The sequence below is a fragment of the Ambystoma mexicanum genome, chromosome 7p (assembly GCF_040938575.1).
Source record: "Ambystoma mexicanum isolate Mex_15411 chromosome 7p, UKY_AmexF1_1, whole genome shotgun sequence".
NCBI lineage: Eukaryota > Metazoa > Chordata > Amphibia > Caudata > Ambystomatidae > Ambystoma > Ambystoma mexicanum.
Window position 1 is genome coordinate 891,048,470 of NC_090939.1, and position 18,587 is coordinate 891,067,056.

General features: G+C 45.9%; 1 protein-coding gene across 1 annotated transcript in view; it reads left to right on the top strand.

The window, feature by feature from the left end:
* ADPRHL1 (ADP-ribosylhydrolase like 1) overlaps positions 1 to 18,587 on the top strand; it is a 452,191-nt gene that overhangs the window by 291,435 nt on the left and 142,169 nt on the right. Inside the window, exon 4 of the mRNA XM_069637148.1 lies at positions 8,559 to 8,699. Coding sequence (XP_069493249.1) covers positions 8,559 to 8,699 — 141 coding nt within the window. The remainder of the gene's footprint in view (positions 1 to 8,558; positions 8,700 to 18,587) is intronic.

An 18,587-nucleotide genomic window follows, 5' to 3' on the forward strand; every position in this document is an offset into this window, starting at 1 on the left:
TGCTGCCACTTTTTCTGCACCTCCATACTACGAGTTTGGAAGTAAAGTAGAGGAAATATCTTCAGGTGCAGTTACCAGCCACAGTAATTCCTGCAAAACCTTCATGGAGTCCCCTAGATAATCTGGCAAATTTGCCGCTAGATCGAGTTGCGTGAACTGTTATCAGGTTGGGTGGGTGTATCTGGAGGAATTACAGCCAAACGAATTATTTTCAATTTTTCTTACGACCTACTACTTAAAATGTTCCTAGAAGATGATGTCAATCAAATGTACTTGAACTAGATTTCCATTTGGTGCTTGCATCATGTTCCAGATTCCCACATTCCTTTGGCCTTCCATTGTCTGCACGACCCTGGGTATTGAATGACATCCACCATTTCTATATGACTTTGGCAATCCTTTTCTAGGGGTAGACTCCCCTTAATGTACATTTCCTGCAATCCTTTGATGGAGGCAAGGTGTTACGTCTAAAGCCATTGGACGCTATAAGGGTGGGTCCATGGGTGTGCACCCAGTTTTACTTCTCCTATGGCTCCATTATTAAAGCTAAAGTGTTTCTCATAAAAATCCAGATCACACATATCTCATAATGTAGGTCATTTTCCCCAATTTGCTTTTTGAGCTGGCATTTGTATTCTTGCATTTCCAAAGAACGGTTGCATGTGATGCGTGTATATATAGTGATTTCTGTAATTGTAAAAGAATTATGTAGGGGGAGCAGTTAGTGTAATCTTTATGCAGAAATATGGTGCTATTTATTATTTAGCAGTCATTTGTCCGATTATTTAGGGTTAATGCAAAGGAAAAGCTGGGGCAAAGGAGCTGGTGGCGGTCGCTCCCTCAGGGCTCCTTTTGGATATTGCGATGTGCCACATTGAGATCCCTGTCCCGCTACGGGCTCCATGACCCCGGCAGCTGGGTTAGTTGCACACTGGCTGTGTTACTTCTTCACAGCAACCTGATGTGGACTGCCAGAGAGGCAGCCATTTGCTGTGTTCCAGTCGCACCTGATGGCGACTGGCTAACAGCTCAGTTGCTCAGTTACATATCTATCATTGGACAAGGTGCTCAAGTTGGGGCAGCAAGTGAGTAAAGGCACCTTCCTGGCAAAAGCGGAAATGGAGACCACTTGGTTTCCACCATCAGAGGCAGATTTGTTTGACAAATGCATGGGCTGTTCAGTGTCATGCTCCTACTTTGAGATGTTTAGCACATTTTTGCAATAGGTGTGGCATCAGAAAACTGCTCGGAGAATCAATTCATTATTTAGAAACGTTCTTGTTCACGGCACCTGAGGGCAGTGAAGCGTTTATGATAGGGCCTTGAGACATTAGAAGAGCTGACAAAGAAGCTGGGCGTTTTATTGGTGCAGGACAAGGCCCATGTTATAGAACCGTAAAAAGGTGGTTATAGAAAAGCGCCCAAAGCGCATGTTTAAAATAACCCATTATGCTGAAAATTCACCTGCCTTTAGCCTAAGAACTTTCCCATATGGGGTATTTGCTCGACTATTAGTGAGACAAAAACCTAAATATAAATACACTTGAGCTTTTTGTTGATGCACCTAAAATCATTATGGTCGATTTAGGAACGTTAACCGTCAAACCATTGTTTGTGGTGTATAGATGCAGCATGTCCCGTTGCCTCTGTAGGCCAATTTGTGTTTGATTCAGGAGGACCAGCTCATCCGCATATAGGAGCCAGGCTATTAGCTGGCCATCATAGTCAAGGTCTTATCAAGGTCAATGGATGAAGAGATTGAAACAATGTTGGTGCTAAAATGGAATCTTGCTTCAATCCTTTGTATGTCATAATTTCCTTTGTTAGCATACCCCTTTGGTTTACTCTCACACACAGTGACGTGGTGCTATAGAGATCAACCAGAATTTCCACGGACCGCCCCAACTCACCAGTTTATTCCACAATAAGGCACGGCAGATTGAGTCAAAAGCAAGGGCTACATAGACTGCTGTAACTTTCGAGAGCACCCTACTCTTCAGAAGGTTTATAAAGAATCAATTTAGCACTGTGCCCAAGTCTTTGACGAATCGCGCTTCATGAATCGGTAGTTTTCAGGCTACATCTGATTGACTTTCTTAAAAATCACCACTAGTACTGCTGATTTCCAAGACAGCAGAACCGCCTTATTTTACAGCACTTGTTGGAAAAGATGAAACTCCGTCCATAAATCAGTCCACTTTTTCAAATTTAAATTAGACAGGCCATCCGGTCCAGGCGCAGGTGGGTTATTAATCGTCTTGATTAAATTTAAGATATCCTCTTTATCATATTCAAGATTCCAAATTGCAGATTGAGTAAAAGGCATTAATTGGAAGTCCCGCGAACCTTTCGCAAAGGTGTTTTCAAAGTAATACACCCACGCTGCCTCAGTGTCCGGATTGATCTGAAGGGCCAATTGCAGCGTGTCCACACCTTTAATCAACTTCCAAATATCAGCTGAATGCTTTGACGCAATCGCAACAAGCATTTTCTCAGCGTCTTGCTGTGCCAAAATTACTTTATGGGAAAGTAACCGGAAAGTAATTTAAATTTTGTAATACTCCTAAACTGCTCCCGCTTTAATGGTTTCCCCAACTGCCTAATATCAAAACGAAGCTGTATTTTCTTCACTTCCACCTCCTGATCAAATGAATGCCTATGCTTATACTGTGGCCTAAAGGTATTTGCTCCAGCGGCATAAAAATGTGTTAACACAGATGCATAGTGCACCGGCAGCTTTTGCCTAACAGATTCATTTGCCACCAATGTAGAGAAGCATATATTTATTTTCTCCACATAGCCTACTTTATAAAGTAGCCGATTTCTACCTGGGGCCACTTCCACACGAGCGTTGAATTTAGCTCCTGTATCCCCCCACTTCAAATGCCCATGTCATCTGCTGGATCAAATGATCACTATGAGGAGAAAGAATGACCTGCAAGCTGGTGGAATAAAAATATATGTTTTCAGACACAAACATATAATCTAAAACAGCCCGATGCGACCCTCTGCGCCAGGTGTCGTTGGCAGGAATATCACCAGCGAAATGTCCATTCAGAATACACAAAACCTGCGACTCCATCAAAGATGACCAGGCAGAACCTCGTTTCATCACTGGAGTACTTCCAGTATTGTGAAGAAGCAAATTCTTATTTTTGGCAAAACAAGGAACATTGAGATCGCCACAATGCAAGATTACAATAAGGGAGGGCTACATCAAACATGAACAAATTTAATTTTGCAGCCAGAATGATGACAGCACAGCTGTTTGCTGGGAAATTAGCACTCACAACAGCTAAAACAATAAGACACCCTTACATCAGCATGAGTGCAGTCCTGAGGGATGATTTGAGGATGTTCCTGGAATACCTGAGCACATTCATTGAACGTAATGTCCATGGGTCACCAGCAGAGAAGTGGAGGTAGATTCAGAGGCATTAGAAAGGCCCCAAAGAGCATTCAGTTCCTAGAGCTATTTCCAATTACAGCTACACTACACCTCTAGCCTGTTTTCTTGAAGACCAAAAAGGCCATTCTGTGGTCAGACAATTTGTCAGAGGTCAATGGTTTGAACTATCGCGCGGCATTGGGATTACTACTATTGTTGTCTTACCCTAGAAGGCGAGTACAGAGCTAGGCACATTGAAGGGATTAAGAATGTGGCTCTTGACACTTTCTTGTTTGCTGTGTGTCAAATTCAAAGACGTGTGCCCCTAGGCAGTTGAGGAGATGGCACCCTTTCACCCTGTGCCTTGTGGGCGCGGGCGTGATCACAAGGCTGATTAAGTTAGCAAAGAGGTTGCTGACACAGAGAGCAAGGGAAGCTTACAACCTCAGGCAACAGACATTCTGCAGTGTAGCCTCAGACAGGGCGACACCACTAGCAGATGAGGACAGGGGTGGCGGTTTCAATAAGGATGGATGAATATGGTAAATCCAAGGCATGGCTAGCATGCCATCTAGCAGCAACGTCACGCCTCAATGAAAGCGGGATAGATCACACAAAGGGTTTCACCAGTAGGGGCCACAATGAGAGGGTGGGCCTGATCATACACAAAAAGAAGGGTAAGGGTAACATTGCCCCCCGACACCCTTTGACTTGGCCACACTGGAAACGGTCACTTACCACCTATGAGGTACATGCCATAATGTATACAAATCAGTTCTTGCAAAGGCTGCAGTGGTTTTTAGCATTTTCAGTGCTCTTAGAATCAGCCAACTAGTGTCCCGCAGTAACAGGGGATGCTAAATGGGTAGGTGAAGAGGCCCAGCTCATAATAGTATGCTCAAAAATAGAGCAGACAGGCAAGGAGAAGAATTAAGGGTTAAGGAGACTGGGCCATGATTGTTATTGTCTGATGGTTAACAAAGGCTTACAATGAGGTGAGGCACCTGGCAAGTGACCCGGGCCAGTCCATGAAGCCATCTAACCAGTCACAAAATTCCAGTTCAAAGCAATTTTACAAGTAGTTTAAGAGAAAGCAGGCTCAGGAGACAGAGGCTTCACCACCCATTAATGCTGGATAAGGGCAGTCACAGCAGTAATTTGCGGAAGGTCTGGGGCTCAACATTATAAAGAGAAGCAGTTTGGGGGTCTGGCAGATATACATTTTACATCAGGACCTAATACTGGGCACACAAGAGGACTCAAAATGGCACACATCAAATAAATAAGTAGGACGAGATGAAGGCGTCTGATCAAGTGCAATTGCAGGTTCAATTTTCTTGGCATAAGGCTGTGTACTGTACAAAATTGATGTGTACCGGGATGGTTTGCAAAAGCCACTCAAAGTGCAAATATGACTTAGTGTCAATACATTGTAAAACCAATATAATTCTGTACTCAGAGCAGATGAACAGTGTGGGCTGTGGCACATCTCTTTGTTAGACGATCAGAGGTCAGGTCAAGGGAAGGTGGTAACAAAGGATTTGACCTGTACAACACTGAGTGGTGCATAAAGGAAACAATGGAATGCGTTGGTTCTCAACAGATTCTTGGGAAAGGAACTTATATGTTACCACCCACCCGACATTTTGGCAATACATTTGGGTAGTAACCATTTGCATACCTCTAAACTCACACGCTTTCGGTGGGCGTCACCCACCTTGGAATTAATTCATTCACCAACCAAGCCTCCTACCAGCCCATTCATTTAAATGGGAACTCACCCACCCACAACAAAATTCTCCCTTTTCAACCGCCCTGGGGAATTAAAATGTTGAGAGGTATGGATTTGACAAAAGTGGATAAAGGCAAATGTATCCAGCAAATCCATTCTTGCCTTGCCAGCCTGTTGTCATGTAGGTCCGTAAAACACATAATATTTTCGAAGATGGCAGCAAAACCTGATTGGCACAGAGAAATAAAGGTGAGTATATGCAAGAATAGAGGAATTTGCAAAGGCAAGGTGGGTTGGGATTTACAAGACACCAACGATAGGGGCTTGGCAGCTGGGTTATTTTTTGCAAGATGGGCACACTTGGCGCACATGGGTAATGGGCTACGGCTACTAAGCCTACAAACACCACTGGGAAAGGTGGGCTGTTCCTGCCGGCTATAGGGGGGACTCAAAGGAGGCAGGCAGACCTCCAGGTAGGAATTGGAAGACTTGCAAGTTGATCCCCCTTTATTGCTACAGAAAAAGATTTGACTGGGTGGTTTGGGAGGCCTAAGTACTGTAGAGAAGCCTCTTAACGCTCACACCAGAAAAAATACGACCCACTAGTGAAAAAGGCCCAGCACACCTCTTGCTAGGAGAACAAGATTTATTCTCATAACAAACAAGTATGCGCCAGCAAAGAACTCTTCTGCCACGGGACGTTCTGACGAAAACAGCATAGGCAACAAGTTATAAAGGCACACAGTGTCATAAGTGACGTAGATTACATAGGTTACAGATCCAGGTGGCTGGTTGGTGCGACCCTATACATATACCGCCTGCTCCATAAGGGATTCCAGGCCATTGGTCCCAGCTTCTCCTGTCCATCTTCTTCCAGGTGGGGTTCTTCTTTGTACGTCATCGGGCACAAAGCTCCTAATTAGCAATTATTAACACAGATCATTGCATTCCCTATCTGTGACCTAATGTGCACCTGGTACTGCAGACATGGGCGCAGAGGATACTTTAAGAGGTCATGATAACTTACAAACCCCAGCTCGATCCCAGACACGTCCGCGCCTTCCCAAATCTCCCCACCCTGGTTTTAGGTTTGCTACTTTTCCCCCTTGGCACCTCGCAGCACAAATCACAGGGAACCAGGATGTTGTGAACCCACCTTTCTGCTGTGATCTTCCTGATACATTGGCGATCTAACAGTTTTATGGTCGGTGGTCTGGGGCTGGCCGGTACCCTGGACTTCTGGGGTCTTGGGATGGGAAGCATCTGGGTGCTATAACTTAAGAGTTTGGACTGGTGAAAAGGTCTTAGGCTCCTGCCCTCCTTCTCATGGGATAACTGTTCACAGGGAGCTCTCGGCCCCCTCATGGCCTTGCAGGGCACATTCCTTCTGCTATACAAGTGCTAATAGTATGAGACAATGAGAGGTTTATGAATCTTTGCGGGTTTGGTCTTTCTCACTGCTGCCTATGCTGCAACCCGACCCTGCATGCTCACACTTATCTTTATGTCCTGGGCCCGGGCCTACTGCCCTGGATGCAGCGCAGCGCTAGGCCTCGATTTAAAAATGGCTGCTGTTTTCTAAGATGTTGTTTCACTCCCAGTGCAATCTATATCCAAACACATAATAACCTACCCATAATGCAGCTTCTATCAACACCCTCTTAGAACCTCCCCGAGCGCCTACAACACACTCTTATGCCTCTGCCTCATTCAGAACCTCTTATGGGCCTGGGACGATCGTTCCCGCTTCCCAACAGTACATTACATGCACCGCCAAGATTTTCTCCGGGCCCTATAGAGTAGCCCTGCGTTGGGGACTCCTAAAGTAGAGGCCAGCAGAACTAAACCGAGCAACTGGGGGAGTTGCGTCATTATCTCTAGGCAGGGAAAACTGACCTTCTCTCCCCTCTCTTTTTGCAAATATTTGCTTTAAAAAATACACGTTGTGGACAACCTGAAAGCTACATGTTTAAATGGCACCTGTGTCCTTTTCACCCAAACTTGTTTCCTGACGTATTTATTTGGGTGCCTGTCTAAGCTGGGCCTAGGAGATAGGGATACTCTGGTGTCCCCCAGAAGGCTGTTCACTTACTTCCTCCAGACCCCCACCCAGGGAAAAGCTTCTACTGAGAAACATCTTTTGGCGGCTTGGTGCCTTGGCGCCAGGGACTCCCTCTGCCTCTCCCGTCAGGGGCACCAGGACCTGTGGGTAGCAGAGCACAGCTTTAATGGAGGAAGGTCGTACACCTATACCAAAGATCCTGCTGCCTCCCCATACCCCATTTACTTTGATTTTATAGAAATCGAAAATGTGCTCATGTCTGAGTTCCCTTTTGGATTTCTATGGCGGTAATCTTGCTTGTAAAAAGCTTTTTGCATGCACCGCGTCTTTTTTTGTGCACAAAAAATACATTAGCAATCCAGGAGCCACATTACAGAAACTATGCACTGGTGCATTTGCAAGATTGCACGAAATTAGCACTAGGCCAACGTTTGCCCTATTTAAAAAAAAAAAAGAAAACACTGACATATCAGAAAACCTTTTCACAGTGACAAGTGCATTTTAGCATATTGTAAGCACCAGGGCAAACATTGCCTAGTGTTCATATGGAGTGGTATTAGCACTAGTGCAAAATTTGCCATGGAGCAAAAATGCATTGAAATGCACGTTTTTTCCACTAGGGCAATTTTTGCCCTGGTGTTTATAACATGTCCTACTGCACTTTCCACGGAGCAAGGGTTTTCCGATATGTCCCCTCATTTTTATAAATAGGGCAAATAATACCAGGCAAACTTGCACCTGTGGCAGGTTTCTGTAATCTGGCCACAGATATTTTCACCGAGCGCCAATGGCAACAATATCTCAAACGGGGGTTGGGGGCTGCTGCCGTCGTTGAAGGCTCTTGAACCTGCATAGTAGGCTGTTACCCATCGTTTCTGCCTGCCACTCCAGATATTATTGCCCGACTGGTAGTGCACATTTGAACGGTGGTCTATTGATCAGTGGTGTGTATTCCATCTGCAGTGCTTAAACTTAATTAAAGAACTTATTCTAGCTTGGGTACCTCAAAAGGTATTACATGGGTTGCATGATCACATGGAGTCTATTTCGGGGTCCCGCCTTACATTCTGTTACTTTACCAGGGTACAGAGGCTCAGCGGCATGCACAATATCAGTCAATGCGGCACCGGAGAATGACATCACAAGCCAACATTCCAAACACGCAGAGCACTCTGCTCTGCTGGATGTTGCATGAAGGTCATGTACCCATGCCAAACCATTTGAGTGCGACGCTGCCAGAGAAGGACGCCATCTTGTAATGTTTGTATGCGTGCTCTTCCAGGCCTGTCACTATTCTGTTTCAGTCTGTGCTGCTGCCTGCTGGGCTCAACTAAGCCTGCTATCGTTTCACGCTGGGTGTTCTTGTTTCTTACTAGGATTTCTGGGGTCGTTGTGTACCGCCCTGTTTGCATCCTACGCAATACAAGGGAAGCCGCTGGTACAGTGGGGACGAGAAATGCTGAAGGTGGTACCTATGGCAGAAGAATACTGCAAGAAGACCATTCGTCACATGGCAGGTAAGTCCCAATCAACACTACAAACCCACACATGAGCAAAATATAGTGAGTGAGCATTAAGATGAAATTAGCCACTTGGGCCAACTTGCAACTGTTTCCATGGCATACAATAGGTCCCATTGGTGTTGGGTTGTGCTTTAGAATGTTCTGCAATGGGAAATTCCAGAAGGGCCCTGCTGTACCAGGCAAGTCCACATTTGGGAGTGATTCTTTTCATGTGTGGCCCAAAATATTTGCAAACAACACTGGCAGACATTGTTCTACACGCAAGGCTAGAACGACTGGAAATGGCTGCAATAGCCTCCAAAGATTGGGGGATACAGGCACCCCACTAGAGTAACGCAAGGAAATGGGTGTGGTTACCGTGACCTGGAACCAAACCTGCATTAGAAAGCTCCAATCTGTATATTCCGATTGATGTTGTCCGTTTTATAATTGCCGCTGTGGGTTGTCCACAAGTCTCTAACAGCCTCATCACGATTTGGGCGGTAGTCCTTAAATGCAGCGGTAACAGTATTACGGCCGCATTTAAGGGCTGGCCCTATCACGATTCTGGCTGCATTACCACCAGCTCTGAGCTAACGTACGTACGCAGAAAAAATTCCCATTTTTGGTGCAGTTACCGCGAGCGGTATTAGCGCACAGTAATTGCGCCAAAAAGTCCCCATTGGCAATGGAGAATGGGGACATACAGTTAGCGCCCAACCGGTAGGTGCTAACGCTAATATAGTTGGGTGGTATTACAGCCCATATACTGCCCAACTCGTGATGACGCCCTAAGTGTAAAGCCTAATTACATTTAAAAAATGTGTATACTGAAGCTAACGTAGAGAAAATTAGTGTGGCGGAATCCTATTTTGGCCAGAAAAAGTACAAGAGGTTGCAAAAGCTTTTATGCGCTATGACCAAACCTGCACCGCAACCGGTATCAGAGGTATTTCAGTCAAATAGTTTAAACTGACAGGAGGGCGTAGCCCTCCATCTACCAAGATGGACTCTTTTGTCTGGGCTCTGTAATCCCATCAGCGAATTTGGGGAACAGTCTTTCTTCCCCGGGTCTAGAACTCCCTCCTTGGGGCTCATTACAAGTTTGCCGGTATCCTGTAAAAATGCCAAGAATACCGTGTACCAGCCCTTAGTACGGGTTACACAGAACCCCTCGCCGGAAATGACTTTGCCGGTAACACAGGCAAGCGAAATACTATCAGTGCCTGAAACATGTGCTGGTAATACCGGCACAATGGTATTGCCGGCACATTATGAGCATGGACTAGTCGTTAATACAAGACAGAGACACCACCACCTCAGAGCTGCTGGTTAATAGACCCAGGCGAGGGAAATAAGGTCACAGGTGCACCCAATCCACCCAGGTGCACCCAATGCACACAGGAACAGTACTAAAGGGCCACACCCACCCCAAGAACACTTCCCAACACAACCATGTTGCCACTCATCGTCGCCGCCATGGGCCTGGAGGCGCCACATGCTGATGTGCAGCTGATGGTGCTGGAGCAGCAGCATTCGCAACAGGAGGCCAGGGACAGATGATGAGGATACAGGTGATTCAGGTGGCGAGGTGGAGACGTGCCGTGATCCCTTGCACAAGGGCCACACCCAGGGCCCTCACAGACATACAGATACACACCCTCTACTCCCTAAACAGGGAGACCATTTATTTAATTATTGTGCATTTGGTAGGCGCTTATACAGTAAGCCAATTCTGTTTCAAAGCGCTCACAGGGCAACAGGGAGGGAACATAAGATTGAAAAAAATGAATACAGTGGAAGATAAAGACAAACCTACTATGCCTTGTGAGTATTCAGAACGTGCAAGTTCATCGAGAAGAGGGGAAGTGGGGGCTGGGGGGAAGTGATGGAATGTCTGTGCCTGTGGATGAGCAGCAGACAAAGTGCATAGTATGGTATGTGCTATGCGACCTGGGGCCCGCATTGGGTTGAAAGTGCAAGCCTACAGGATTGAGGCAGGTGGGTGCGGCGGCAAGTGCTGAGAGGTAGGCAGAGGCTGGGATGATTGGGTATGGGAGGCCAGCTCCCCGCGGGATACATAAAGGCCCTGCCCACCAGTCGCAGCTACTGTGAGATTAGCTGAGGAGGGACGAAGGGAAGGAAGCAGTGAAGAGGGAAGCCTTGAGGAGCTTCCGGAATTTGAGGAAGTTGTGCTCAAGATGAAGAGGGAGTGGGGTCTGTTCCATAAGATGGTGGCAACTGAAGAAAGTGATCAGCCTCCAGCCCTCTCTTTAGCGAAATTCTTGACAAACAGAGAGTCGGTGTCAGAGGACTACAGAGGTGTAGAGGGAGAGTATTTAGTTAGAAAATGATGCAGATAGCATGGTCCCAGGCATCAGACAGCCTTGTGGATGATGCAGTGGGATTTGAATTCAATTTGTGTCGCACCCGGGAGCCAGTGAAGAGTTTTTAGGGCAGGAGCGATGCTGTCCCTGGGCTTAAGGCCAAAGATAAGCATTGCTGCCCTATTCTGGATTAGCTGGAGGGGTTGTAAAGTGGAAGAAGGTGGATTCAGGAGAAGGGTATTGCAGTAGTCAAGCCTAGAAAGAACCAGGGCTAGGGTAACACTGAACTTCTGGGGGAAAGTGAGAAAAGGGAGAATTCCTTTGAGAAGGAAGTGTTGAAAATGGGACTTCTTGGCAATGTCCTGAGTATGAGGGAGGAAGGAGAGAGAGGAGTCGAAGATGACTCCAAGGTTTCTGGCTTCGGAAGAAGGAGCAGGGGAGAGCCCATAGAAGATGGCCAGAGTGAGGGGAAAAATAGGGAGCAGTGGTCCCAATGGGAATGATCTCAGTATTGTTGGCATTGAGGCAGAGATTGTTGGAAGTACACCAGGACTGGATAGCAGATAGGCAGTCGGGGATGATGGAAGATGCAAGAGGTTCAGCAGGAAGTTTGAAACAGAGATGTGTGTCATCTGCGTAGCACTGGAAGTTGGCGGAGAAAGAGGAAATGAGGAGTGCCATCTGAGCAAGGTAAGTGTTGAAGAGTCAAGGCAAGAGGATAGAGGCTTGGGGGACACCACATGTGAAGAAGGAAATAGGAGAGGAGAAGGTGCCCAAGATAATTTGAGAGGAGTGGTCAATAAGGAAGGAGGTCAGCCAGTCCAGTGCCCACTCTGAGATGCCGAGGGTGTTGTGGAGCTGGATGGAGTGGTTTACTGTGTCAAATGCAGAGGAGAGATCAAGAAGGATGAGGACAGCAGCGGAGGTGGAATCCAGGGATGCAAGCAGTTCTTCACAGGTGTTCAGAAGAGCAGTTTCCATGCCTCTGGATGCTCGGAATCCAGATTGATGGTCATGAAGACCACCAACAAGTTTAGTGTGTGAGGTAAGTTGTGGAAAGGTCAACTTCTCCAGCAGTTTCTCAAGAAAGGGGGTGATAGAAATAGGGCGGTAGGTGGCTGGACAAGTAGGGTCTGCTGAAGGTTTTTACAGGAGGGGGCACACAAGGTAGTGCTTGAGGGAGGATGGGAAAGAGACAATGTCAAAAGAGTGGTTGCAGAGATCAGCGAGTGCCGGGGCAATAGAGCCAATGTTGTCATTGATGGTTCTGGAGTAGCAAGGGGAGACCTGTTTGGGAAAGACCTTCATGGAGCTGACAACTTTGGTTACTTCTTCAGGTGTGACATGGGAGAAGGAGGAGAGAGAGGAAGGAGGATGAGAAGCCATAGGAAGCAAGGGAGTGAGGGAGAGGTTGGGCGGGGGGTAGCAAGGGTGTTCAGGATGTCCAGAGTTTTAATGGTGAAGTGTGTGGACAGTGCATTTCAGAGGGCCTGAGACGGACGGGGGGAGGAGGAGACTGTGGAAGGTTTGGCTAGTTCCCTGCAGATGTTAAAGAGTTTTGGATGCACCCGATAATCGTGGGACATTTTCTTGGCACAGATGGAAAGTCTGTATTGCCTTTGGAGCAGGCGGAAGGCCAGTTTGTCAGAGGGTGAGCCTGAGGTTTGCCACTTCCATTCCACAGCTCTGCACTTGCATTTCAGGGTTGCAAGTTCAGAGTCGCACCAGGTGTTACGTTTCGAGGCGGGTTTCAGGCGGATCCTCATGACTGGGGCAAGAATGTCAAGGGTGTTGATAATAGCCAAATGGAGGTTGCCGAGAGCAGAGTCGGTGGTAGAGTCTGGGGTGTGGAGAGGAGGGATGAAGGTGAATGCAAAGGCAGCAACTGACACTCATTTCATCGTACAGATGTTCATGAACAAGGTTGGCAGGGCTTTTGGAGGGGCGGTTAAAGGACCGAGGGGACCCAGGTGTGAGGAGAGGAGAGAATGGTCTGACCAAGAGAGTGAAGAGACCGGGGGGAGAGAGAAGGGTCATAATGGATGAGGGCGTCCAGAGTGTGTCCAGCTGAGTGGGTTGGGCCAGAAGGGAGAATGGAGAGAGATAGTGATGTGCAGAGGTCAAGGAAGAGAGTGGATGCTGTGACAGGGGAGTCCATTTGGATGTTGAAATCACCCATGAGGAGGAGATTAGAGGTGGTTGAGAGTAGGAAGGAACAGATATCAGCAGATTCAGAGATGGAACAGGGTGGTAGCGCCAGGAGGCCTGTAGATGGTAACAATGGTCAGAGAGGAGGAGGGATTGATGACCAGCTTGCAGACCAGGCTCTCAAAGCAAGAGTAGAGCTGGGTAGCTATGACGGAAGAAAGAACCCACTCAGAGAAGATTAAGGCAACCCCACCACCAGCATGGTCAGGTCGTGGTTTGGAGATGATCTTGAGGCCATCAAGGAGAAGGGAGTCAAAAGCACTGACTGAGCTGGCATTGAACCATGTCATGGTAAGAGCAAGAATGTCGACGTCCGTGTCTTCAAGGAGGAGGCAGATGTCAGTGGAGTGTTTGTTGGCTAAGCGGCCATTAAGAGTAACAAGGAGGACAAGACAAGGATGGAGAGGGCAAGAGAAACTCTGAGATGGGAAGCAAAATTGCAGGCATAGAAAGGATTGTTTTATACGAAGCAGAAATACTGGGAGGAAGGAGATAAAGGCAGACGACTCTTAGCTAACAAGATAAAAGGCATAGTGGAGAGGTCATATGTTCAAAGAATTGTAAATGAGAAAAGTGAAGTAATGGTAAAAGAGGGAAGATATAGGTGAACGTTTTCAGAACTTCTATAAGTCTTTGTACACTGAAACTCAAATTTGATCAAGGACTAATTCAGATAATTTCTTTAGGAAAACTGAAATGCCAAAATTGACTGTAGAGAATGCAGCAGCCCTTGACCAGCCGATTAGTGAAGCAGAGATACTACATTCTACTGACCAGCATAATACGGGGAAAATCTCTGGGTCTGGATGGGTTATCAGTCGATTTTATAGAGCTTTCGGTCCTCAATTTACTCCATTCCTGTGTGGGCTAAATAACATTTTTTTTGTTGGAAGGGTCGTTATGTCTGTCCATCCATGAGGGAAGCAGTTATTACTGTGATTCCAAAATCAGGCAGAGACCAAACTAAGTGCAGTAACTACAGGCCAATCTCGTTGCTTAATGTGGATGCTAAAATCTTTACCAGGGTCCTGACTAATCGGCTAGATAAGTATATTGGTGGCAACATCTTGGGACTCTTAAAGAGTGAGGTGGGAAAGATGCTATTGATTTGTATGGATTCAGAAAAAGCATTTGATCATGTTAACTGGAAATCCTTAGAGTATACATTAATCAAGATGGGGTTTGGAAATACATTCTTGAAGGTGGTTGGAACCTTGCATTCATCATTTAGTGCAAATGATGTGGGTGAATGGGGTGCTTTCAGCTCCCTTCCCTTTGTCTAGAGGTAATAGGCAGGGGTGTCCACTTTAACCCTTTCTTTTTAATCTGGCACTGGAACCTCTTGTGACTTATATCAGACAGGAACACGGCCTTCGAGGCCTAAGGGTGGGAGATAGTGAAATCAAAGTTCACTGCTATGCGGATTATATGGCCATAATTCTGGCTAACCCAAAAGAGGGAAGGGGAAAACTAAGAAGCATGTTTGAGGAAGTAGGTCTCTGATCGGGAAACAAAATTAACTGTGAGAAGTCGGTGGTCTTCCCAATTGATACCTCACACCAATGTGGAGATGCGACTGCTTGGAACTGTCAATGGGCAAATACGAGTGTAAAGTACTTGGGAGTTTACCTTGTCTGGGATCTGAAGATTAAAGTAGCTAAGTTAATCGAGGTTCTTCACAGGATGTGCAAAAATAGGTTTTCCTGACGCTTGATATTTGCGCAAAAAAATATGCAATTAAGATGGTGCTTTTAGACAATTTTCTCTACATAATTCAATCACTTCCTCTGAGGTTTCCAAAGAATGTGCTCAGGTGTATTGATAAAGATTTTCAGAATTTTCTATGGAGAGAAGGTACGAGGCCTGGGATTCCGCGATACATTTTAATGCGTACAGTATGTGAGGTTTTTTTTTTGGGTACCCTAATCTAGAACACTATCCAAAGGAGTTTCTATTAAAAAAGTCGGCACTTTATTTTGCTGAGAGGGATAATTGAATGCTGCCATGAATGTCTATAGAAAAAGCTAGATTTTCACCATATTCCTTGCAAGATATATATTCCATGGGAATAATGCCTAACTTAGCCGTGAAATGACCCACTACAGCGGCAACTAGAGATGCACTTGTTTCATGGATGACAGGTTGTGGCAAGAATGTATGGATTCATTATAGAGCGTCTTTGTGGTACAACCCAGGACTACAAATTGAGAATAAGACTTTGCGCTGGTGAAGTTGGATGACGAATGGAGTTTTAAGAGTTTGTGATATTTGGAATGATGGGCAGATGGTTCCCTTTGACTCTCTTAGAATGAACTTTGGTTTAGGTAGGATGGAACTAACTAAGGAGGTATGCAGAGTTGGAGTCTCTTCTGACACACAGACAAGGCATGCTTAATGGACCAATGAGGGATAAACTGATGGCCTGTAATATATTTGACTTGCCGCCTCGTATGGTATCAACGTTCCTGAAAATGATGCCTATAAATGTCTCCTGTACTGCCTCCTTGGAAAGATTGCAGCAAGCATGGATGAAAGAACCAAGCAGGGACATAAATGGAAAGGAATGGGATAGTATGTTAAGGGGGCTACGAAGTGAAAGGTGGATTTGAATCTGCAATTCACTCATCAGAGGATTCTGTGCCGTATGAATTGGACGCCAGTACGGATGCTTAAGTTAGGTATGACAAATGAGGATTCCTGCTGTGGATGTGGTCAAAGGGGAGGTACCCTGTTACACATGCTCTGGGAATGCTCAAGAGTGATTAGCTTTTGGGGGAGTTCCGGGACAGGTTGGATACAGTTTTGGGAGAGGTGTTTCATAGATCGCCTTATCCAGGGATTCTGCTCTCAAATACTGGGAAATGTAACGTGGCTGGAGACTATGGTAACTGCATAGATACAGCGCTGGTGATGGCAGCAAAGCACATTTTGAGGGTTTGGAAAACAAGGAAAAAGCCAAAAGTAGAGGGCTGGCTGTCTTGATTTACAGACTCTGTCTAGCTATGACAAACTCATGATGCAGAAACTGTAACGTGAGGGTGATTATTTGGAGATGTGGGGACCATTTAATGAACTGTATGGTTGAGATTAATCTACCATTGTAATCATTGAGAGAGTTGAGGCAAATGGGTGACTTGTGAGGATGTGAGTGGGTGGGATAATTGTGTGTGAGTTGTGTTGTGTTGTTTACACATGTCTGTATATGTGTTTGTTTTGTGTTGTCTTTTTCCTTTTTCATATCTTGTAACATGGCACAGGGTTAGTTGTAGATGGTGGCTTTATGATGCATGATTCCATAAAGAGGAATGGAACTCGTCTACATTTTCCCTCCTTTGGGAAAGAACCATCTGATTTGTTACAATGTATCTCATTGACTCTATTTTGATGTTTGTGATGTGTTTACTTCTTTGAATTGATAAATAAAGGTCTCCGCCTTTGAAGGTTGTCTGAGGTGGAGTACAGGGACGTGGTACAACAGTCAGAGGGGGAGGGACAGAGAGAGTGGTAGGGGGAGAGGCAGGTGAAGGAAGGAAGTTAATGAGGCACGGCTGGTGCTGGTCAAAGAGGAGGAGGTTGGGTTGAGGATCCTGAACCAAGATAGTGCCTAAGTGGTAGACATTAATGATGCAGCGTGATGATGAGAAGCCGGCCAAGAGGACTTCCTACTTGATGCCACCATTAATGGGAGAGGATGTGAAAGGGAGGAGAGTGGAGATGAGATGACGAGTCGATAGATCCGGAGTAGGGGCAGAGAATGGGATATGAGTAAACACCTGTCTGGAGGTTGCGCTGACGTGGTGCCTGCGATGGGTAGGCCACGGTTCGTGGACAGGGTGTCATTTTTGTGCTTTGTCCTTCCAGACTTCGTGAGAGAGCGAGGATAGGTGATAGTGTAGCAGTTAGAGAAGATGGGTGAGATGGCGTGAGCCATAGGGGTGGCAGAGGTTAGTTGAGGAATGAAAGAAGAGTGGCTACACAGCACAGTTCTAGCTATACTCACCAGGCGGCCTAGTAGTCACAAAAGGCACAAATGCAAACCAGAAAGGAAATTCGAATTTCAAGAAACAAGGGGCACAAATGCATTGCAAAGATGTAAAAGTGAAACACCTAAATTCAAAATTCAAAAACAGTGGCACAAATGCAATGCAAGGAGGGTGCAGAGATGTAAATGTGCACAAACATAAATTCGAATTTCAAAGCAGAGGTACAGATGAAATGCAAAGAGGGTGCAGAGATGTAAAAGCACACACACCTACATTTGAAATTAAAAAACAGTGGCACATATGAAATGCAAAGAGGGCGCAGAGATGTAAAAACGCACACACCTAAATTCGACTTTCAAAAAACTGGGGCACAAATGCAAAGCGAAGAGGGTACAGATTCTAAGAGTACTCACAACTAAATTTGAATTTCAAAAACAGGGGCACAAATGTAGTGAGAGGAGAAGTAGGTTAGGTGAGGCAAGGAAATATGTGCACTATAATTGGTTTAGAAAGTTAGTGGAGGAGGCAATGGGAGAGTTCAACCATCACTCTCTGGTAGATCTACAGGCAGCGTAGAGTTCCAAGGGCCTAAGTTCATGGGGTAGCATTATGTAAGTCTGGAGTCTCCATTCTTCTAATTTTTAAGAAACCTTCCATTCATCCTTCTTTTCCTTCTAACTATCTCGCTTCTTCCTTTTCTCTCTAAACTCCTCAAACGTATCATCTACTCCCAAATCTCTTCATATGTTAAGTCCACTTCTCCTCTTCTAAACTATCAATCAGGCTTTTGTCCTCTTCACTCGATGGAAACTTCTCTTCTGTCTGTGACTCTTGTCTTACTTGATATCTCTGCTGCTTTCGACACTGTAGATCATTCTCTTCTTCTCCAATTTCTCTATGGTCTACGTTTTGGTGTTTCGGTGCTGCAATGGATTTGTTCTTACTCGACAAATCACGGCCGAAGCACGCCCCTGATTTTGCCCATGTTGGGCCAAATCCAGTTTGGTATGTTACCATGTTATGCCATGTTGCAGACCGTCAGGTTTACACTGACTACATTCAGGAAATGTTTATTTTTGATTGTTATGAAAAAGGAGGAATGTGATGTGGTCACGTGGCGCGACGGCAACATTCTGCCGTTGCGCATGTGAAGTAATAAAGGGGGCGGTCCCGCACCACAGCAGTGCACGCCGGGAGCCCGATACGGCAGGACATGTGTCTGAGTGTTCCTTTCAGGGACGGGTGGAGCAAGGCCTGCATGCAGGGGTCCTGGGGCAAAACAGCTTACAAAAAAGGATATGCATAAACTGAGACTCGTACACCCTAAACCTATTATACATTTGAGCATACAGTTGAAACATTTAAAGGTGCAGCAACCTAACACT